The sequence below is a fragment of the Vulpes lagopus genome, chromosome 15, assembly GCF_018345385.1.
Source record: "Vulpes lagopus strain Blue_001 chromosome 15, ASM1834538v1, whole genome shotgun sequence".
NCBI lineage: Eukaryota > Metazoa > Chordata > Mammalia > Carnivora > Canidae > Vulpes > Vulpes lagopus.
This window is the reverse complement of record NC_054838.1, coordinates 25,767,370-25,782,888: the sequence shown is the minus strand read 5'-3', so window position 1 is coordinate 25,782,888 and position 15,519 is coordinate 25,767,370. Positions and strand designations below refer to the sequence as shown.

General features: G+C 46.2%; 1 protein-coding gene across 1 annotated transcript; it reads left to right on the top strand.

Moving 5' to 3' along the window:
• The first annotated feature begins 4,056 nt into the window (after nucleotides 1-4,056).
• On the top strand, nucleotides 4,057-15,223 carry KCNE3 (potassium voltage-gated channel subfamily E regulatory subunit 3). The gene is made up of 3 exons (XM_041730712.1): nucleotides 4,057-4,254; nucleotides 9,999-10,161; nucleotides 13,157-15,223. Exon 3 carries the CDS (start codon nucleotides 13,194-13,196, stop codon nucleotides 13,491-13,493), a length of 300 nt encoding a protein of 99 aa, XP_041586646.1. The 5' UTR covers nucleotides 4,057-4,254; nucleotides 9,999-10,161; nucleotides 13,157-13,193; the 3' UTR covers nucleotides 13,494-15,223.
• Nucleotides 15,224-15,519: the final 296 nt, after the last annotated feature.

Sequence of the window (15,519 nt, the reverse complement as noted above, 5' to 3'; positions counted from 1 at the left end):
GACTCCCCACTGAGCATGGAGCCTGACACAGGGCTCTGTCTCACTATGCTGAGGTCTGATCTGAGCAGAAACCAAGAGTCAGATGCTTTAACCAACTGTGCCACCCAGGCAGCCTCCAGGCTCTCTCAGGTTCCAACTCTTCTTGCAAGTTTTCCCTGATGACATAATTCCTAGTGATCTTCATTTTGTGACATTCATTCATTCATTCAACACATTCTCAGTAAGGTCTACTCGATACAGACTTAGTGTTGCCCTGGTACCCTCAAGGAGCTTATGTTCTAGGTGTGGAGTCAACAAATAAAGTAGACGTTACAACACAGACTGGTAAGTGCTGTGTTGAAGGGAAGTGCAAGGTGCCATTGGAGAATGTATCAGCCAGATCCTGCAGGAAGCAGATGGCCATCCCATGCCAGTAATTTGAGGAGGCTCTATTCACAGAGGCAGGCAGGGAGTAGGGAAACCACAAGGGATCTTGAAGTACTCCAGAGCTGGAAGCACTTGGGCATCATTACCTCCCCAGGCCTGTAGGGGAGAGGGAAGGGGGTTTTACAGGATCGTGTGAACAGGGAGCACTCTGAGATAGGACTGACAGAAGCTGGGAGCTTCAGCTGAAGCATGCAGCAAGAGAAACAAACAAACAAAAAAGACTTTTTTAAAGTTAAAAATATCAGATGATGTTAAGTATTACTGAAAAACAAGGCAGGAAAGGGAGTTAGGGGGGCAGTGGAAGGGAGGGATTAGGATTTGTAAATAGAATGATTGGGGAAGACTTCAGCTAAGACTTAGCTAAAGACTTGAAGGAGGTGTATCTCCAGGTGAGTCTTCCCCTGACCCCTTCAGTCAGTCCATCCCACCCCACACCCTGGCCCAACCTGTCCTAAGGTCCGGGCCTTGTCTCCAACTTCTTTGTATTAGACTGTTCCTGAAGATAGTTCTCAGACTATGGTCTCTCTATGACAGGAATCCTGTTCCATCTTTTCTCATATAATAATAATAGGAGCTGCCATTTATGAAGGACATGCATTATGCTGGGCCCAACCTAGGCCCATTACACACATTGGGTCATCTAAGCCTTGTAGCAAACCCGCAAAGCACAGATAAAGAAAATGAGGCAGCTCAGTCCACTTTCTAAGAACCCCTTAGCCAGTTAGCTTCCCTAACAGAGTTCTTGCTCCATCCTCACTCCAGAGAAAGGGAAGTGGAAGACAGGCCTTAAGTTTCTGAAGAACCAAAAAAAGGGAACAAAAAAATTAGGCACATACTTTATGTCTCCAGTGGGCACAAGGACCAAAGGGTAGAAGTAACAAGGAGGCAATTTTTGTTAAAACATGAAAACATCCTAACAATCAAAACCTTGGCTGCCATCAAAGGATTAATGGATAAGGGATCCCTGGGTGGCGCAGTGGTTTGGCACCTGCCTTTGGCCCAGGGCGCGATCCTGGAGACCCGGGATCGAATCCCATGTCGGGCTCCCGGTGCATGGAGCCTGCTTGTGTCTCTGCCTCTCTCTCTCTCTCTCTCTCTCTCTCTCTCTCTCTCTCTGTGTGTGTGTGTGTGTGTGACTATCATAAATAAATAAAAATTTAAAAAAAAGGATTAATGGATAAGAAGATGTGGTCTATATACACAATGGAATATTACTCAGCCATTAGAAAAGACAAATACCCACCATTTGCTTCAACATGGATGGAACTGGAGGCTATTATGCTGAGTGAAGTAAGTCAATTGGAGAAGGACAAACATTATATGGTCTCATTCATTTGGGGAATATAAAAAATAATGAAAGGGATTATAGGGGAAAGGAGAGAAAATGAGTGGGAAATATCAGGGAGAGTGACAACATGAGAAACTCCTAACTCTGGGAAATGAACAAGGAGTGGTGGAAGGAGAGGCAGACAGGGGGATGGGGTGACTGGGTGACAGGCACTGAGGGGGGCACTTGACAGTATGAGCACTGGGTGTTAAGCTATATGTTGGCAAATTGAACTCCAGTAAAAACATATACAAAAAAAAAAAAAAAAACAAGAAGAAAAAGAAGAACCTTGGCTGCCTTGGAAGCAATAGCTCCTTGTCACTCAAGGTATACAGGAGAAGCTGGACAGTCTCATCTTAAAAATCAAATATAGGGGATTTTTAGGTAAGGGATTTGACCAGATAATTTTAAGAGTCCTTCCAACTTAGATTCTATCACTAAAAGACTCTAGAACTCTAAGACGGTGTGATTCTAAGACTATGATTCTAAATCCCTATCTTCAAAGAACTCACAATCTAGTAGATGAGGTGGGCAAATAGTTACTTTTGATAACTAGTAAATAGTCCTTTATGGTAAATTCAAGGCTCTGGGTAGAATGGAAGAAGGAGCCATACCTTAGCCTGGGCTGGTTCCTCAGGGCTGATCTTAAGAACCACTGGCATCATGGGAACCCTGGGTGGCGCAGCGGTTTAGTGCCTGCCTTTGGCCCAGGGTGCGATCCTGGGGACCCAGGATCGAGTCCCACATCGAGTCCCACATCGGGCTCCCAGTGCATGAAGCCTGCTTCTCCCTCTGCCTATGTCTCTGCCTCTCTCTCTTTGTGTGACTATCATAAATAAATGAAAAAAAAAAAAAAAAAAAAGAACCACTGGCATCAGAATTAGGTGGGAAACTTTTTTTTTTTTTTTAAAGATTTTATCTATTTATTCAGGAGAGACAGAGAGAGAGAGAGAGGCAGAGACACAGGCAGAGGGAGAAGCAGGCTCCATGTAGGGAGCCCAACGTGGGACCCCATCACAGGTCTCCAGGATCACATCCTGGGCCGAAGGCAGCGCTAAACCGCTGAGCCACCCGGGCTGCCAGGGAAACTTTTTTTTAAATGTTGAATTTCTGAGCTTCATTCCAGGTCTCTTGGATCAGAACCTCTGAAGAGGGACCCAAAAGTCTACTTTACCAGAATGAGCTCTGAGGTGATTCTTAGGCAGACTGAAATTTGATACTTCATGCCCAGGGTCAGGATGACTTCTTCCTTGAGAGGTGATTGAGCAAAAGGTGTAAGTGGGTCAAAATATGTAACCACAGAAATAACAGGGAAGTAATGTGCTTTGATAAAGAATAGCAATTTTGTATGGCATTCTGTCCATGCAGTGGGTCTTTTTAAAATGATAGCACTTCTTAAATTTAATCTGAGATTCTATGATAAGGGTACGTGCCTCAGATATTCTGGAACACATCTTTGTTTGCAAGGGAATGAGAGCTGGCCTCAGTTTATTAATAATTATGCCAAAGTAGGAGGTTGTTAAAAAGGGCTCTGATAAGGACTCCCACAGCGTCCCTCAGAGGCTTTCCCTGCCACTTGTCCACTCCTCTGCCTATAGAACCGCCCTGACTTCCCAGCTTTCCCTGGCTGTTTGTCTTTCTAGAGCCTGTAGTGTCACCAGCAAGAAAGCAATAGTGTGAGGGAGGGCCTGGTGGCCAGAAAGTGCAGAGTGTTCTGGGGCCAGGACCAGTGAGGTATGCTGGACAACAGTTTTCAGGGCATGTGAAGAGTGTTGAGACTTAGAAGAAGGAGACATTAGCTGGGGTGAAGAAGAGAAAAGTGGCATAGTGAATTCTGAGTCTGAACCCCGCCACTGTGCTGTTGGGAGCCTGGGCAAGTTCTTCCCCAAACTGGGCCCCTGCATTCTGTCTGGAAAAGATGGGTTGTGTTAGAATCAGGTGATTTCTCTAGTGACCATCGGCTTTAATGTTTTGCATTCTACGATCTCAACTAACCAACACCGTCCGAAGCACAAATTTTACCCATTTTACAGCGAAGAAGCTATGGCCCAGTGAGGAGCAGTGACTTGCCAACCACCACACAGCCACTTAGGAGCAAAGCCTAATTCCACCAACACCCAACGCTCAGCCTTGCGTTTAGATCAGCCTGAGGCTGGCGAGCTGAAGCCAAGTGAGAGGCACTCGGTCTCCCGTCCAGGAAGCAGGCGCTGCAGGGGACGGAAGGGTCGGAGCCCACAGCCGGCCGGCCGTGTGGGGCCAAGTAGCTCTGGGCGGAGGCGCCCGAAACCAGCCTGGGGAGAAGTGGGAGTGCTGGGGGCCGGGCGGGGCCGGGGAGGAGGCGCCCTGGGAAAGGTTAAAGGGAGCAGAGCGCAGGTCAGGGCGCAGACTGTGCAGACAGGCAGACCCAGCGCGGAGGGTTGCTGTGCGGGGGGCACCCAGGGGCACAGAGTGCGGAGTCCTATCTAGAGACCGGCGCCCCTCGGAGTCTTGCCAAGAGGCAGGTAAGGCGCACTGGCAGGGTCGGGAAGGCTGCGCTGCAGCGGGGGGTGGAAGTTAGGGGTCTTCCCGACTCCGCTGAGAACCCCGACCGGAGGTGGGGGACGGCTCACAGAACCGAGGTGCAGGGATCCTGGGGCCCCGCGTGGGAGTGCAGAGCTGGGAGCCTGGCAGTTCCAGCCTGAAAGCCACGGGGGCTTGCACCGGCACTCAGAGGCTCCAGGAGGGAGGCTTGAAAGCTCTTTCCACGTCCACAGGTATGCATGCGAACACCCGCGGGGCCGTAGCGAATGCACGCGCAGAAATGGCCTTCGGACCCTGCGCGGTCTTCTTGTTTGGCGGGAGCTGCTTGCTCTGCGGAGCCGACTTGCCCATTCGCTATTGCATTGTGCCCCGCGCCTGGGGACTCCCAAAGACGCCTTCTCCTGCTAGTAACAGAGGTGTAGGCTAGGAGTCAGGAGACCGAGTTCTATTTTACAGGTTGTGTAAACCCGTGCAAGTCTCCTACTGTACGCCTTGTACTTTCTTTGCCTGGGTCACTACCTATAAAATGAGCCTCTTAGTCCAGTTGCCTGTACACTCATGTGACATGAGAGGAACAAGGTCTGGACTTGGGATTCTTTTATTTAGAAAGCAGATGAGTTCAGACAGACCCCTGTGTGAGGGTCAGTGAAGAGCATCTCCTCCTATCCCTCCCCCCCACTCTTCACCAATTTGTATGTGGGGAAACTGAGGCCCCGGGGGGCCATAGCTTGCCAAGGGACATACCAGGAGAAGCAGAACCCAAGACTCCTCACTTCGAGTCCGGGCCTATCTCCATTTTACCTACAAAGATGCATGGTAAATGTGTAAGCTCTTCCTTATCTCCTGGGATCCATCCTCTTTGCTGGTTCCAAATGGAGGAGACCCCTGCTTGAGGCATGGGAACTGCTTTCAGATTTTCTTGACTCCTTATGATAGCCAACAACCTTCTTCATCCCTCACTCACTCCACACATCTCAAAACACATTTCTATCCATAAACTAAATGCATGGATGTTCCAAATACCTACTAGGAAGTAAGACAAAACTCCCATCTTACTGATGGGGAATATGAAGCCTAGGGTGGAAACATGACTTAACCAAGACACATGTCTAGACATGGCCAAATAGGGGCATGTCTCTTGATTCCAGCTCTGGTATGTTCTCCATCAACCCCAGGACTACCAAATGGTACCGTTAAATGAAAAGGGACTACAGGGCTGATCAGAGTATGAGAAATAAGGAAGACTTATTTTTTTTAAAGATACGTTTATTTATTTTAGAGAGAGAAAGAAAATGAACAGGAGGGGCAGAAGGAGAGGGAGAAAAAAAATCTCAAGCAGACTCCATGCTGAGCATGAGCCCAAAGAGGGACTTATCTCACAACCCTGAGATCAGGACCTGAGATAAAACTACGAGTTGGATGCTTAACTGACTGCACCTCCCAGGCACTCCAAGGAAGGTTTTTGAAGGAGGAAAGTGTGTCTGGGAATCAAGAAGAGTCATAAGAACTACTGGCTTCTCCTGAGGATAGAGAACCAAAGGAAGGGGGGAGGAGCAATATAGGGATGGCTGTTCTTGGTAATCTGGAGTTGGGGGTAGGGAAACAGAAAAGGAAACTGGCCTGAACTGCTAGTAATTCTCTCTTATGTTTCTATAATACTTGGCAAATTTTTTTAAAGATTTATTTATTTATGAGAGAGAGAGAGAGAGAGAGAGAGAGAGAGGCAGAGACACAGGACGAGGGAGAAGCAGGCTCCATGCTGGGAGCCCGACATGGGACTCGCTCCCGGAACTCCAGGATTGCGCCCTGGGCCAAAGGCAGGCACCAAACCGCTGAGCCACACAGGGATCCCCAATACTTGGCAATTTCTAAAACACCTTCCCCTCTGTTGTCTCCCCCAGTTCCCATGTAAGGTAGACAGGGCAGGGATAATTATCCCCATCTCATATATGAATTTCCGAGGAAATAAAGGCAGTGCTCAAGGTCACATAGCCAAGCATATGGTCAAGACTGGAACCATCAGAGGCACACATGAAAGGCAAGATCACAGGCTGGGTGACTGGAAATTGGACTGTGTATATGCAATGGGTGGGTGTGTGTGGCCACACCCTGGGTAGGTACACAGGGAACAGGGTGGCAAAACCACCGTTAGTGTTTTGGGGCCAAGAATGTTTGCCCTTTGGATTGCATGGAGTACAGGTACAGGGAATGTCTGGGCTTCCAAAGAAGGCTTAGAATTCTTCCTTCTTCGATTCTCTTCTCTACCTGACCAAGATAGCTTCTTTTCTTTGCACCTCCCCTTTCCCAAACCAAATGGTATCTGTTTCTGCTCCAGAAGTTGCTTTAAGTACTATAAGTTGTTTTCATGAGTGTGTATGTGTGCCAGATGGGGGATTGTCTAATAAGAAGAGGCATTGATTCATTTATTCTTGAATAAGTGCCTACTATGTGCTCAGGTCCAGGGAAAGAAATGTATGAGGCAAAGGTCCTTGCCCTCACACCTCACAGCACATAGTTTAACATACCTATTTATATGTATCAATGCCTACACACACACACACACACACACACACACACACGTATATAGTTTCAGTACAGCACAGTGCTTGAATAGGGTTTATGCACTGCACTTTAGGAACAGACAAGAGGGAGAGACTAACTGGCTAGGGAGTGGGGAACGGGGGAGGGTGTCTCAGGAGAGGGTCTATAGAGGTGACATTGGAGCTGGGTCTTGAAGGATGAATAGGAGTTCACCAGAAAGATTAAAAAGAGGAAGGGGACTCCTTTGCCTAAGAAAACAGCGTAAACAAAGGCAAGAAGAGTGCAAGTGCAAAGAATGTTTGGAGAATGGCCTGTAGCTCAGTATCATATGGCACAGGGCACTAGGTAGAGCTGTGGTGAGATGGGACTAAAGGCACAGTCACATCCAAAGAAGCTTAAATGACAATCTGAGGAGGTTAGTTAGACTGTCCTACAGAAAACAGGAAACTAAAAGTAGGTCTGTGGATGGGATACCTATTTGTGGTCCCAGCACTACCCATCCTGGGCTGTGAGACCTTTCACAGGTGATCTCCTCAGAGAGGGGTGCTCTACTTTCCTCTGATTGAATGAAGGTTGTACCAACAAAATGATTATTAAGATCCCTTCCAACTCAGATTTTATTCCTGTGTGTCCTTCCAACTCTGTGTTAAGTTCCATTCCTTTAACTCCTCTCTGACTCCACTGGCTCCCTAGTCAATGGTGGTGACAACCCTGCTCTCCAGGGTTGTCTTTGGATCCCCTATCTTCCTTGTGTGTTTTTCCCCCTTGCCTCTCTTTACCACATTTCCAGGCACTTAACTCATTCATTCTGAAAGAGTAGCTGAAATATAGCAGTGGGGAAACCAAAAAAACCAATGGTAGAGTTTTACTTTTTCCCAGAAAAACCTGGAAGAAAACCTAAGATGCTCAGCTCATCCTTCAGACCACAGCTTTACACTTCTACCTCCACCTTAGACACCTGTGAGTTCAAGTCAAGAACATTTAAGGATGGGGCACCTGGCTGGCTCAGTTGGTAGAACATGTGACTCTTGATTTCAGGGTCAGGAGTTCAAGCCCCATGCTGGGCATAGAGCTTACATTAAAAAAAAAAAAAAAAAGGAACATTCAGGAAGAACCTGTTAATGTGCAGGAAATAGCAACAGAGTGTGGAGGAAGAGAGTACTCCTGGCTTGTCTGGGGGAACAGGAGTGAGTCTGGAGCAGAATGGACCATAGGAGGTGAGATTATAAAGAAAGGTTAACTCTTCTAAAACATGCCAACAGCCCCCCTTGCCAGATCTTTGATTGGTGAGAATGTGCAGCCAGAAAAAAAGCAGTAGTATGGAGGTAGAGGACCTGGGACCCTAGAACGTGAGGAGGCTGTGTTTGGTGTGATGCACAGCTCAGATGCTGCCAGGGAATGTTGCCATTGGTAGTGGAAGGAGCACCCGAACAGCACATGCCTCCAAAGATCTTGGTTCTCATGAGAGATCTGCCCTTCACTAGCCATGCCATTTTGTGCAAGTCACCTTCCCTCCTGGAGCTTCAGTTTCCCCATCTACAAAATGAAGGAGTTGACCTAGAATCTAGATTCTAAATAATCTTTAAAATATCTTTCAGCATGGTCAGTCACTGTTCACCTTCCTTCCTTACTGGCCTATCTTCTGTTTCAAGTTAAGAACTCTACAGAGCAGAGCTCCATCTCCCCCATTATGAACTTCATAATCAGTGACTATCTTGATGAGTGAAGCCAAGGAGTTGAGAAAGAAGAACAAAATTCTCAGTGATGCCAATGGCCAATCCTTGGATGTAGAGGCAGTTCAAAGAGACTCAACCTGTCTCTTTATCTGCTCTCTGTCTCTCTTGACCCAGCACAATGCCCATGCACCCAGGCCCTCATTCCTACCCCAATCCAGGACCTAAATGTGTGTAATAGTGGTTTCTTTGCTTCTCCCGTCAGAACCACAAACATCCGGGTCTATCCAGAGAGGCCCCAGGAGGAAGATGTGAAGGATGAATGGTTTCATGAACCTTTAGTCCCCTCACTGAACCCTACTTGGCGCCCACCCTGTCCCCCACACTGTCCCTCGACCCCATTTTCTGCACAGAGTCTGCTTCCTTCCCTGGCTAGATCACCTGGGCAGATGGGCTGTTAAATGAACCTGGGCAGATGGGCTGAAAAAATGAACAAGTCAATCGATTTGGCTCTCAGTTTATCTAGTCAGGCATATTCAGTGTAATTCAGTCCTGGGGCTCAGTTACAAACCTTAATCTGTGAGAACAAGGTCTGCAGCCTTTTTTATCTTGTGATTTAGGGGCCAAAAGCCTCTTCCACCAACCTATATCCAATGTCCCATAGTCTCAAAGAGTAATTTTGTGATTTGTACCCTCGTGGGATGTTAGAGCTGATCTTACCAGATTATGTAGATAAAACCCCTTCATTTTACAGATGCAGACAGAAGCTGAGCCCTAGAAAAGTCACATGCCCTATGTCACACAAGTAACAGCTGAACCAAGACAGCATTTCCTTCACTGTAAGATGAAGAAGATTAACTAGAGATTAGACTAGATGGACTCTGAAGATCCTACCAGCCTCTGCCTTGCAAAAATAAAACTGCCACCACATCTGTGCAGCGTCTAGTGTCAGGCATTGCAATTTTCTTCTTTAATTTTCACAATGAGCTGTGCTACAGATAATGCTGATGCTGTGACCATATTTTACCCAGTCTCTCCAAATAGGTTCATTGGGAACATCATTTGTTCCTATGTAAAATATTGACCCGACTGCCAGCTGCCATCATCATTCCCTTGGGTCTCAGCCTCTGTCAACCTTTTAGAGGCTTCTGCTAAGATATCTGTATGCTTGGGAAAGGGAATATTTTCGTCTGCACTATTAGCTAGTCCCTGAGCGAGAGCCCACATGTTAAACTGAGGCTTCTCATAAAGTCACCCAGACATTGCAGGCCTGGAGTTGGGTGGCAGCAATCAGACATCCCTTGGCCACTGCACAGTTCCTGTAACTGCAACCCTAGACTGGCCTGACCCAGCTGTTGCAGGAAGGGGAGGGGAAGTGGGTGGGGGTTAGTACCCACAGCAAGGTTATTGCACAACTCTTGGGGCCCCAGCCTTGGGAGATCCACCCTGGTTCTGAAGAGTTTTCTGTGTGTCTGATTCCTTCCTTTCCTGCCACGTCCCCTGCTTTCCAGCTCTGGGACTTTCCCAGCTCCCAAAGTCAATACTGAGACCCCAGATGTGTCCAGAGACACCCTGAAGAGGCTGAGAGGCTGAGGAGCCCTCAGGAAGATTCAGAGGCACCCACAGGGAGATTCCTGAAGCTGACTCTGAGCCAGAGGATTTACCTATTATTTGGTGAGTATTCCAGATTCAAGTTGCCCTTCCTCTGTCCTGTCAGTTAAAACTGCCTTGCAAGGACATCTAAGAAAACTGCTCTGGGAAAGAGTCCTGGACTACTGGGAACAAGGAGGCTTCATCTTCATTGTATGTATTGTGTATATGTATTTACTTCTCAAAAGTGGAGAATAGGATTAAAAAAATTTTTTGACCATAATAAAACTGTGTGCTCAAGCCAGGGAGGCAGGGCAGAGATGATAGTCTTCTCTTTGTTGTTGTTTTTCATTGTGGTAAAAAAAAAACAAAAACAAAAAACAAAAAACAAAAAAACCATAAACTTTACCCTGTTAACCATTTTCAAGTGTATACAGCTCAGTAGTATTAACTGTATTCACATTATCATGGAACAGATCTCTAGAACTTCTTCATCTTGCAAAACTGAAACTCTGTACCTATTGAATAATTCCAGATTGAAAATCATTTTGACAGATGAGGAAACAAAAGCCCAAACAGGGCAAGCAGCTCATTTCTTTCAAAGTGGGCTCTTCCAGGCACCCCATCTGTCTGTTATCTCCTTGTAAAACAGTCCAAGGCTCTTTCTTCCCTAAACCTGTCCCCACATGTCTCTCATATCTCACCTCTCTTCTGGCCCCCCCCCTTGTTATCCCCATGGCCCCAGCACAGGACTCTGTGTCTTCTACCTGAACTCTTTCAAGGCCCTTGTCACTGGGCTCCCTGCCTCAATTCTTGTCCCCTCCAGTCCACATAGCAGCCAGAATGTCCTTTCAAACACAAATCTGATCATTGCATCCCCCTTTTAAAATATTGTCCCTTGGTTCTTCCCCAACTACAGGATAAAGTTCTAACTTTGCAGTGTGGCAGTCAAGGCCCTCCATAATCTAATCCAGGGCAGTTTCTCTATCCCATGTCCTATCTTATCCTTCCACACATCTTACACTCCAACCCCTTTATGCTACTTTCTATTCTTCTGAACATTCTTGTCATGCTTGTTTACCTCTTTACGTTTCTTGCCTTCTCTACCTCCTAAAAACCCTTCTAGCTCCAACTCAAATGCCTCCATCAGTCTGAATACTCTCTGAGCTCTGATCAGAATTTGTCCCTTCTTTCCTTAAGCCCCAGTAGCCCCTGGCTTGTCCCTTGCATTATGGAGCAGCTGGCAGTATGTCTCTAAGTGCAGGGACTGGGTTCGAGCCGCCTCAAGCTCCCAGCATGAGGCCTGCCCAAGAGTGGGCCTACATAAATGATGACTGGCTGAATGATTAGTTGAGCCATTAATTCATTGTGCTGCTGCTACTGCCTTCCGTTGGTCGATAAGAAGGATGAAGAAGGCACAAATTTCTTACCTGACAAGTGGGGTAGTAGATGAGAACCTCTGCCTCCTGAATCTTAATTCCACGAGCCCTTGTTCTCTTCCTTTCCTCTATACAGACAAGGTAGTCCAAGCACCACAGAGCAGGGAGCCCCCAAAGGCCTTGCATGAAATGTAGGCCAGTCCTGGGTGATTGCTGTGTTTTTGAGATTCTTCCTTTGCATTCATAAACATTGGCCATGGTCATAACTGTCATCTTTTCTGGGAAAGAGACCTGGGTAATAGTCAAGTTTGTTAACTTTGGTTGGTTGACAACTCTACCTAGATAAAGGAAGGCTTTGAAACCAGTCAGTGAACTCTGAGTGTGTATGGCCTATGGAAAAAGTCCCTGAAGTAGCCATCTTTACTGGAGACCATTGGAAGAACACCCAGCAAGTCACAAGGTAGACCCTGGAGGGAAGCACAACACCCAGCTAGTCTCAGGGTAGTCCTCTAGACTTTAGGGAGAGACACAGCCCTGCTGACGAGGAGCATGTAGTCTGCTGATACCCTTATCAATAACAAGAGAATAGCCATATATTGCCTTATACATAAGTGCTGGCTAAAAGGAAAGGCTGCACTGATAAAGTTTGTGGAATACGGTAAAGGGGTAGGGAGCACTCAATGAAGTCTTCCTGAAAGAAGTGAGTGTGGAGCCTTGTTTAAAAGGAATGACATGATTTTTTAGAGACTAGGATACAAGGCTGTCTTTGGATATTATTCTGTAGACTAAGAATCTCTGAGAGGAAGAAAAAGAAACATTTATTATATACCAGTATACAGTGACTTTTTTTTGTCTCAAAGCAGGATAGTTGAGATGCCTGTGTTCTTTCTCTGGGGTAGGTAAAACTCCAAATCGGACTGAGTGATGCTTTCACTCCCCTCCCCTCAGCCCAACCCTGTTCTTTTCCCTGGTGTCTGCAGTGATTATCAGCCTCTCCCTGCTTCCCCCACCACCCACCTCATTTCCAACAGAATTTGTCCCCAATAGGTAGGAAGATCTAGAGTGTTTGTGAATAGGACACTTGAGAGATCAAACGACTGAGCCTCTGGCCTCCAGGTAGGATGAAATCTAAGCCATCCTCTCTTGTAAATGCTCCCTGTGGAATATAAAAAAAGAACTGTGTTGAAGGAGGGTTCTGGGGGAATGTCTTCTGATGGTGCCACACATTCCTGCTGATAGCTGGCCCAGGAGGCAAAGGAGCTCTAAGTTGGCCATCACAGAGAGGGACTCTTGTCTTGGCTCTACTTCCAATATTCTCTGATTATGGACAGGCCAGTTAATTCTCTCTCGGTCTTGGTTTCCTTGTGTATAAAATGGAAGCAGTTAGAATAAATAACCCCTAAGGTCCTTGAAGCCCAAAGCTCAGTGATTTATAGAATCCAAAGAAAGATTAATATGTGTTACAGTGGTGAAGGAAGGCTTTATTCCACAAGTCTATACTGAGCATCTGTTCAGCGCTGTCTTATGTGCTTGTGTATAGCAGTTAATAAAACAGATACGGTTCCTACCTTACAGTCTAATGGAGAAGACAGACAAATAAACTGTGACATTGGGATTTTAGCTGGGGCCTACAGGGGTTGGGCGGGAATTCAAACTGCAGGTGACAGAAGCCACCCCCCTCTCTTTTCTGTAACCAACAGAGTGGCCTCCTTGCTCCCACTCCGGATCTCTGTTGCTATGGAGACCACCAACGGGACTGAAACCTGGTATGAGAGCCTGCACGCAGTGCTGAAGGCTCTAAACGCCACTCTTCACAGCAACTTGCTCTGCCGGCCAGGGCCAGACGACCTGACTGGGGAGCGGCGGGCCAGCCTACCTGGCCGTGATGACAACTCCTACATGTACATTCTCTTCGTCATGTTTCTATTTGCTGCCACCGTGGGCAGCCTCATCCTGGGATATACCCGCTCCCGTAAAGTGGACAAACGCAGTGACCCCTATCATGTGTATATCAAGAACCGTGTGTCTATGATCTGATGCTAGGGGCCTGGGAATGGCCGAACATCAAGACACTGGAACTCAGTTATGGACCACATCAGGCCTCAGTGTCCCCATCTGTAAGATTAACAAGAAATAGTCCTAAGGGAGGTCATCATTACAGTGGGAGGAGAGGGGCTGGCAGACCTGGGCCTTGTTGGTAAAGATTTTGTTTTCCAGCAAAGATAGACTTTATAAACAGTGGGAGCCCCATGAACAAATATATAGAAGTTGCAAAAGATAATAACCAATGATTGGTCCAGTGGCTGGGGGTTGGGGCCTAGAGGCTGGAGGAAGGAGAAAAGGAAGTTGTAACAGAGGGAAATGAAACAGGAAGATGCACTGAGGACACATTTTTTGATGTGTTATCTTCAACGGCCATGAAAAGTAGCAGAGATTCTCCCGTATCACCATAAGAATCTGAGTAATATGACTTATTTATGTTTGTTCACATTTTTTATGTGTTTGAAGATATTTAACATTTGTGATTTTACCCCCTATGAGGGAAGCAAAGTAAGTACGATTCTAGCCATTTGGGCCAGAGCAGGGCTATAAACTAGGACCTAGGAATTCTGGTTTCCTTGCCTACTGCTTTTCAAAACTGTGCCACCATACAGGACAGGATCCAGGCTTGAAACTTCTATGATTCTGGGGGCCCTCCTTAAGAAAAAGAATTCAAAAATATCCTGCTTTTGCAAATATTACAAAAAACATATTGCCATGCTAATACATTACTAGGACCCCTCCTAAAGTCCTAAGAAGCCATGCAAATGCAGGCCCCTGAATATTGAGGCTTTTTAGCTCCAGCCATGTCACAGTGTTCTTCCCAGCCACATCTCCAGTCATTACCTCTAACACAGCCTCTTCTGATTTGATGAGATTCTATGAAAAATTTTCTGATACCAAATTGAAATCTGCTTCTTGAAGATTATTATTACACCTAGAGGATTATCAAATTAAAAGAAGGAGAGTATGTAGGGATCCCTGGGTGGCTCAGTGGTTTAGCGCCTGCCTTCGGCCCGGGGCATGATCCTGGAGTCCCGGGATCGAGTCCCACGTCAGGCTCCCTGGATGGAGCCTGCTTCTCTCTGTCTCTCTCTGTCTCTCATGAATAAATAAATAAAATCTTAAAAAAAAAAAAAAGCCTCAGTGTGGCTGAGCTGCTTAAAAGAAGAAGAGTATGCAAGGTAGGTACCTGATTCAGTAGAAGGATTCTGGTACATGAACTGGCTGGTTACTTCTCTGTCTGATACTTTTCTCTCTTTGGCACAATAGAATAGTAAGACCTCAAAGTCTCTAAGGGCTCTACCAGTTCTGACATTCTGGGTTTCACACACACTAGGTTAAATAATAAATTGTGTTTGTAGGTCAAAAGCAGCTGAATATCAGTGGTTTTCATATGGTCCAGGCAAATATGTGCAATGTGGCAAGTGAATACCTTACAAGCTACAAATCCCAGGTTGGAACCTCCCACTGTTCTGTTTGATTCTATTTAAGGGATCAACATGGGGTTTCCAGAAGGCCCTATTGAAACATACATATTATATATAGCAGAAACTCTGAAAGAATACTTTAATAGCAGTTATCTCTGAAGAGAAGGATTGTGGGTGATTTTCCTTTTTTACTTAAAAAATTTATGTAATATTTGATTTACTTGACCATAAGTATATTGCTTGTATAATAGGCCGGAGGGGGCTGCTTCCACTTTGGAAAGTAAAAATAAAGGCCTGTGTGTTTCTTAAATGGAAGATCACAGAACACATTCACTCCCATGAGCAGTTGGTTGTGTTCACTCTCTGCAAATCGGTGCTGAGGCCCATGTATGCTCAAACCTCTCCTTAGCTCTACTTGAAGAAGAAGGTGAAGATCTACTGTAGAAGATTTGACATGTGGGTAGGCATCATTTTCAGAAGTCTGCAGTTGAATGGGACTTTAGAGGCCACTCAACCCAAACTCCCAAATAAAATAGGAAATATAAACATATATAGGTATGGTCAGGCTAGAAGGGTTTTAAGAAATGAGGTTG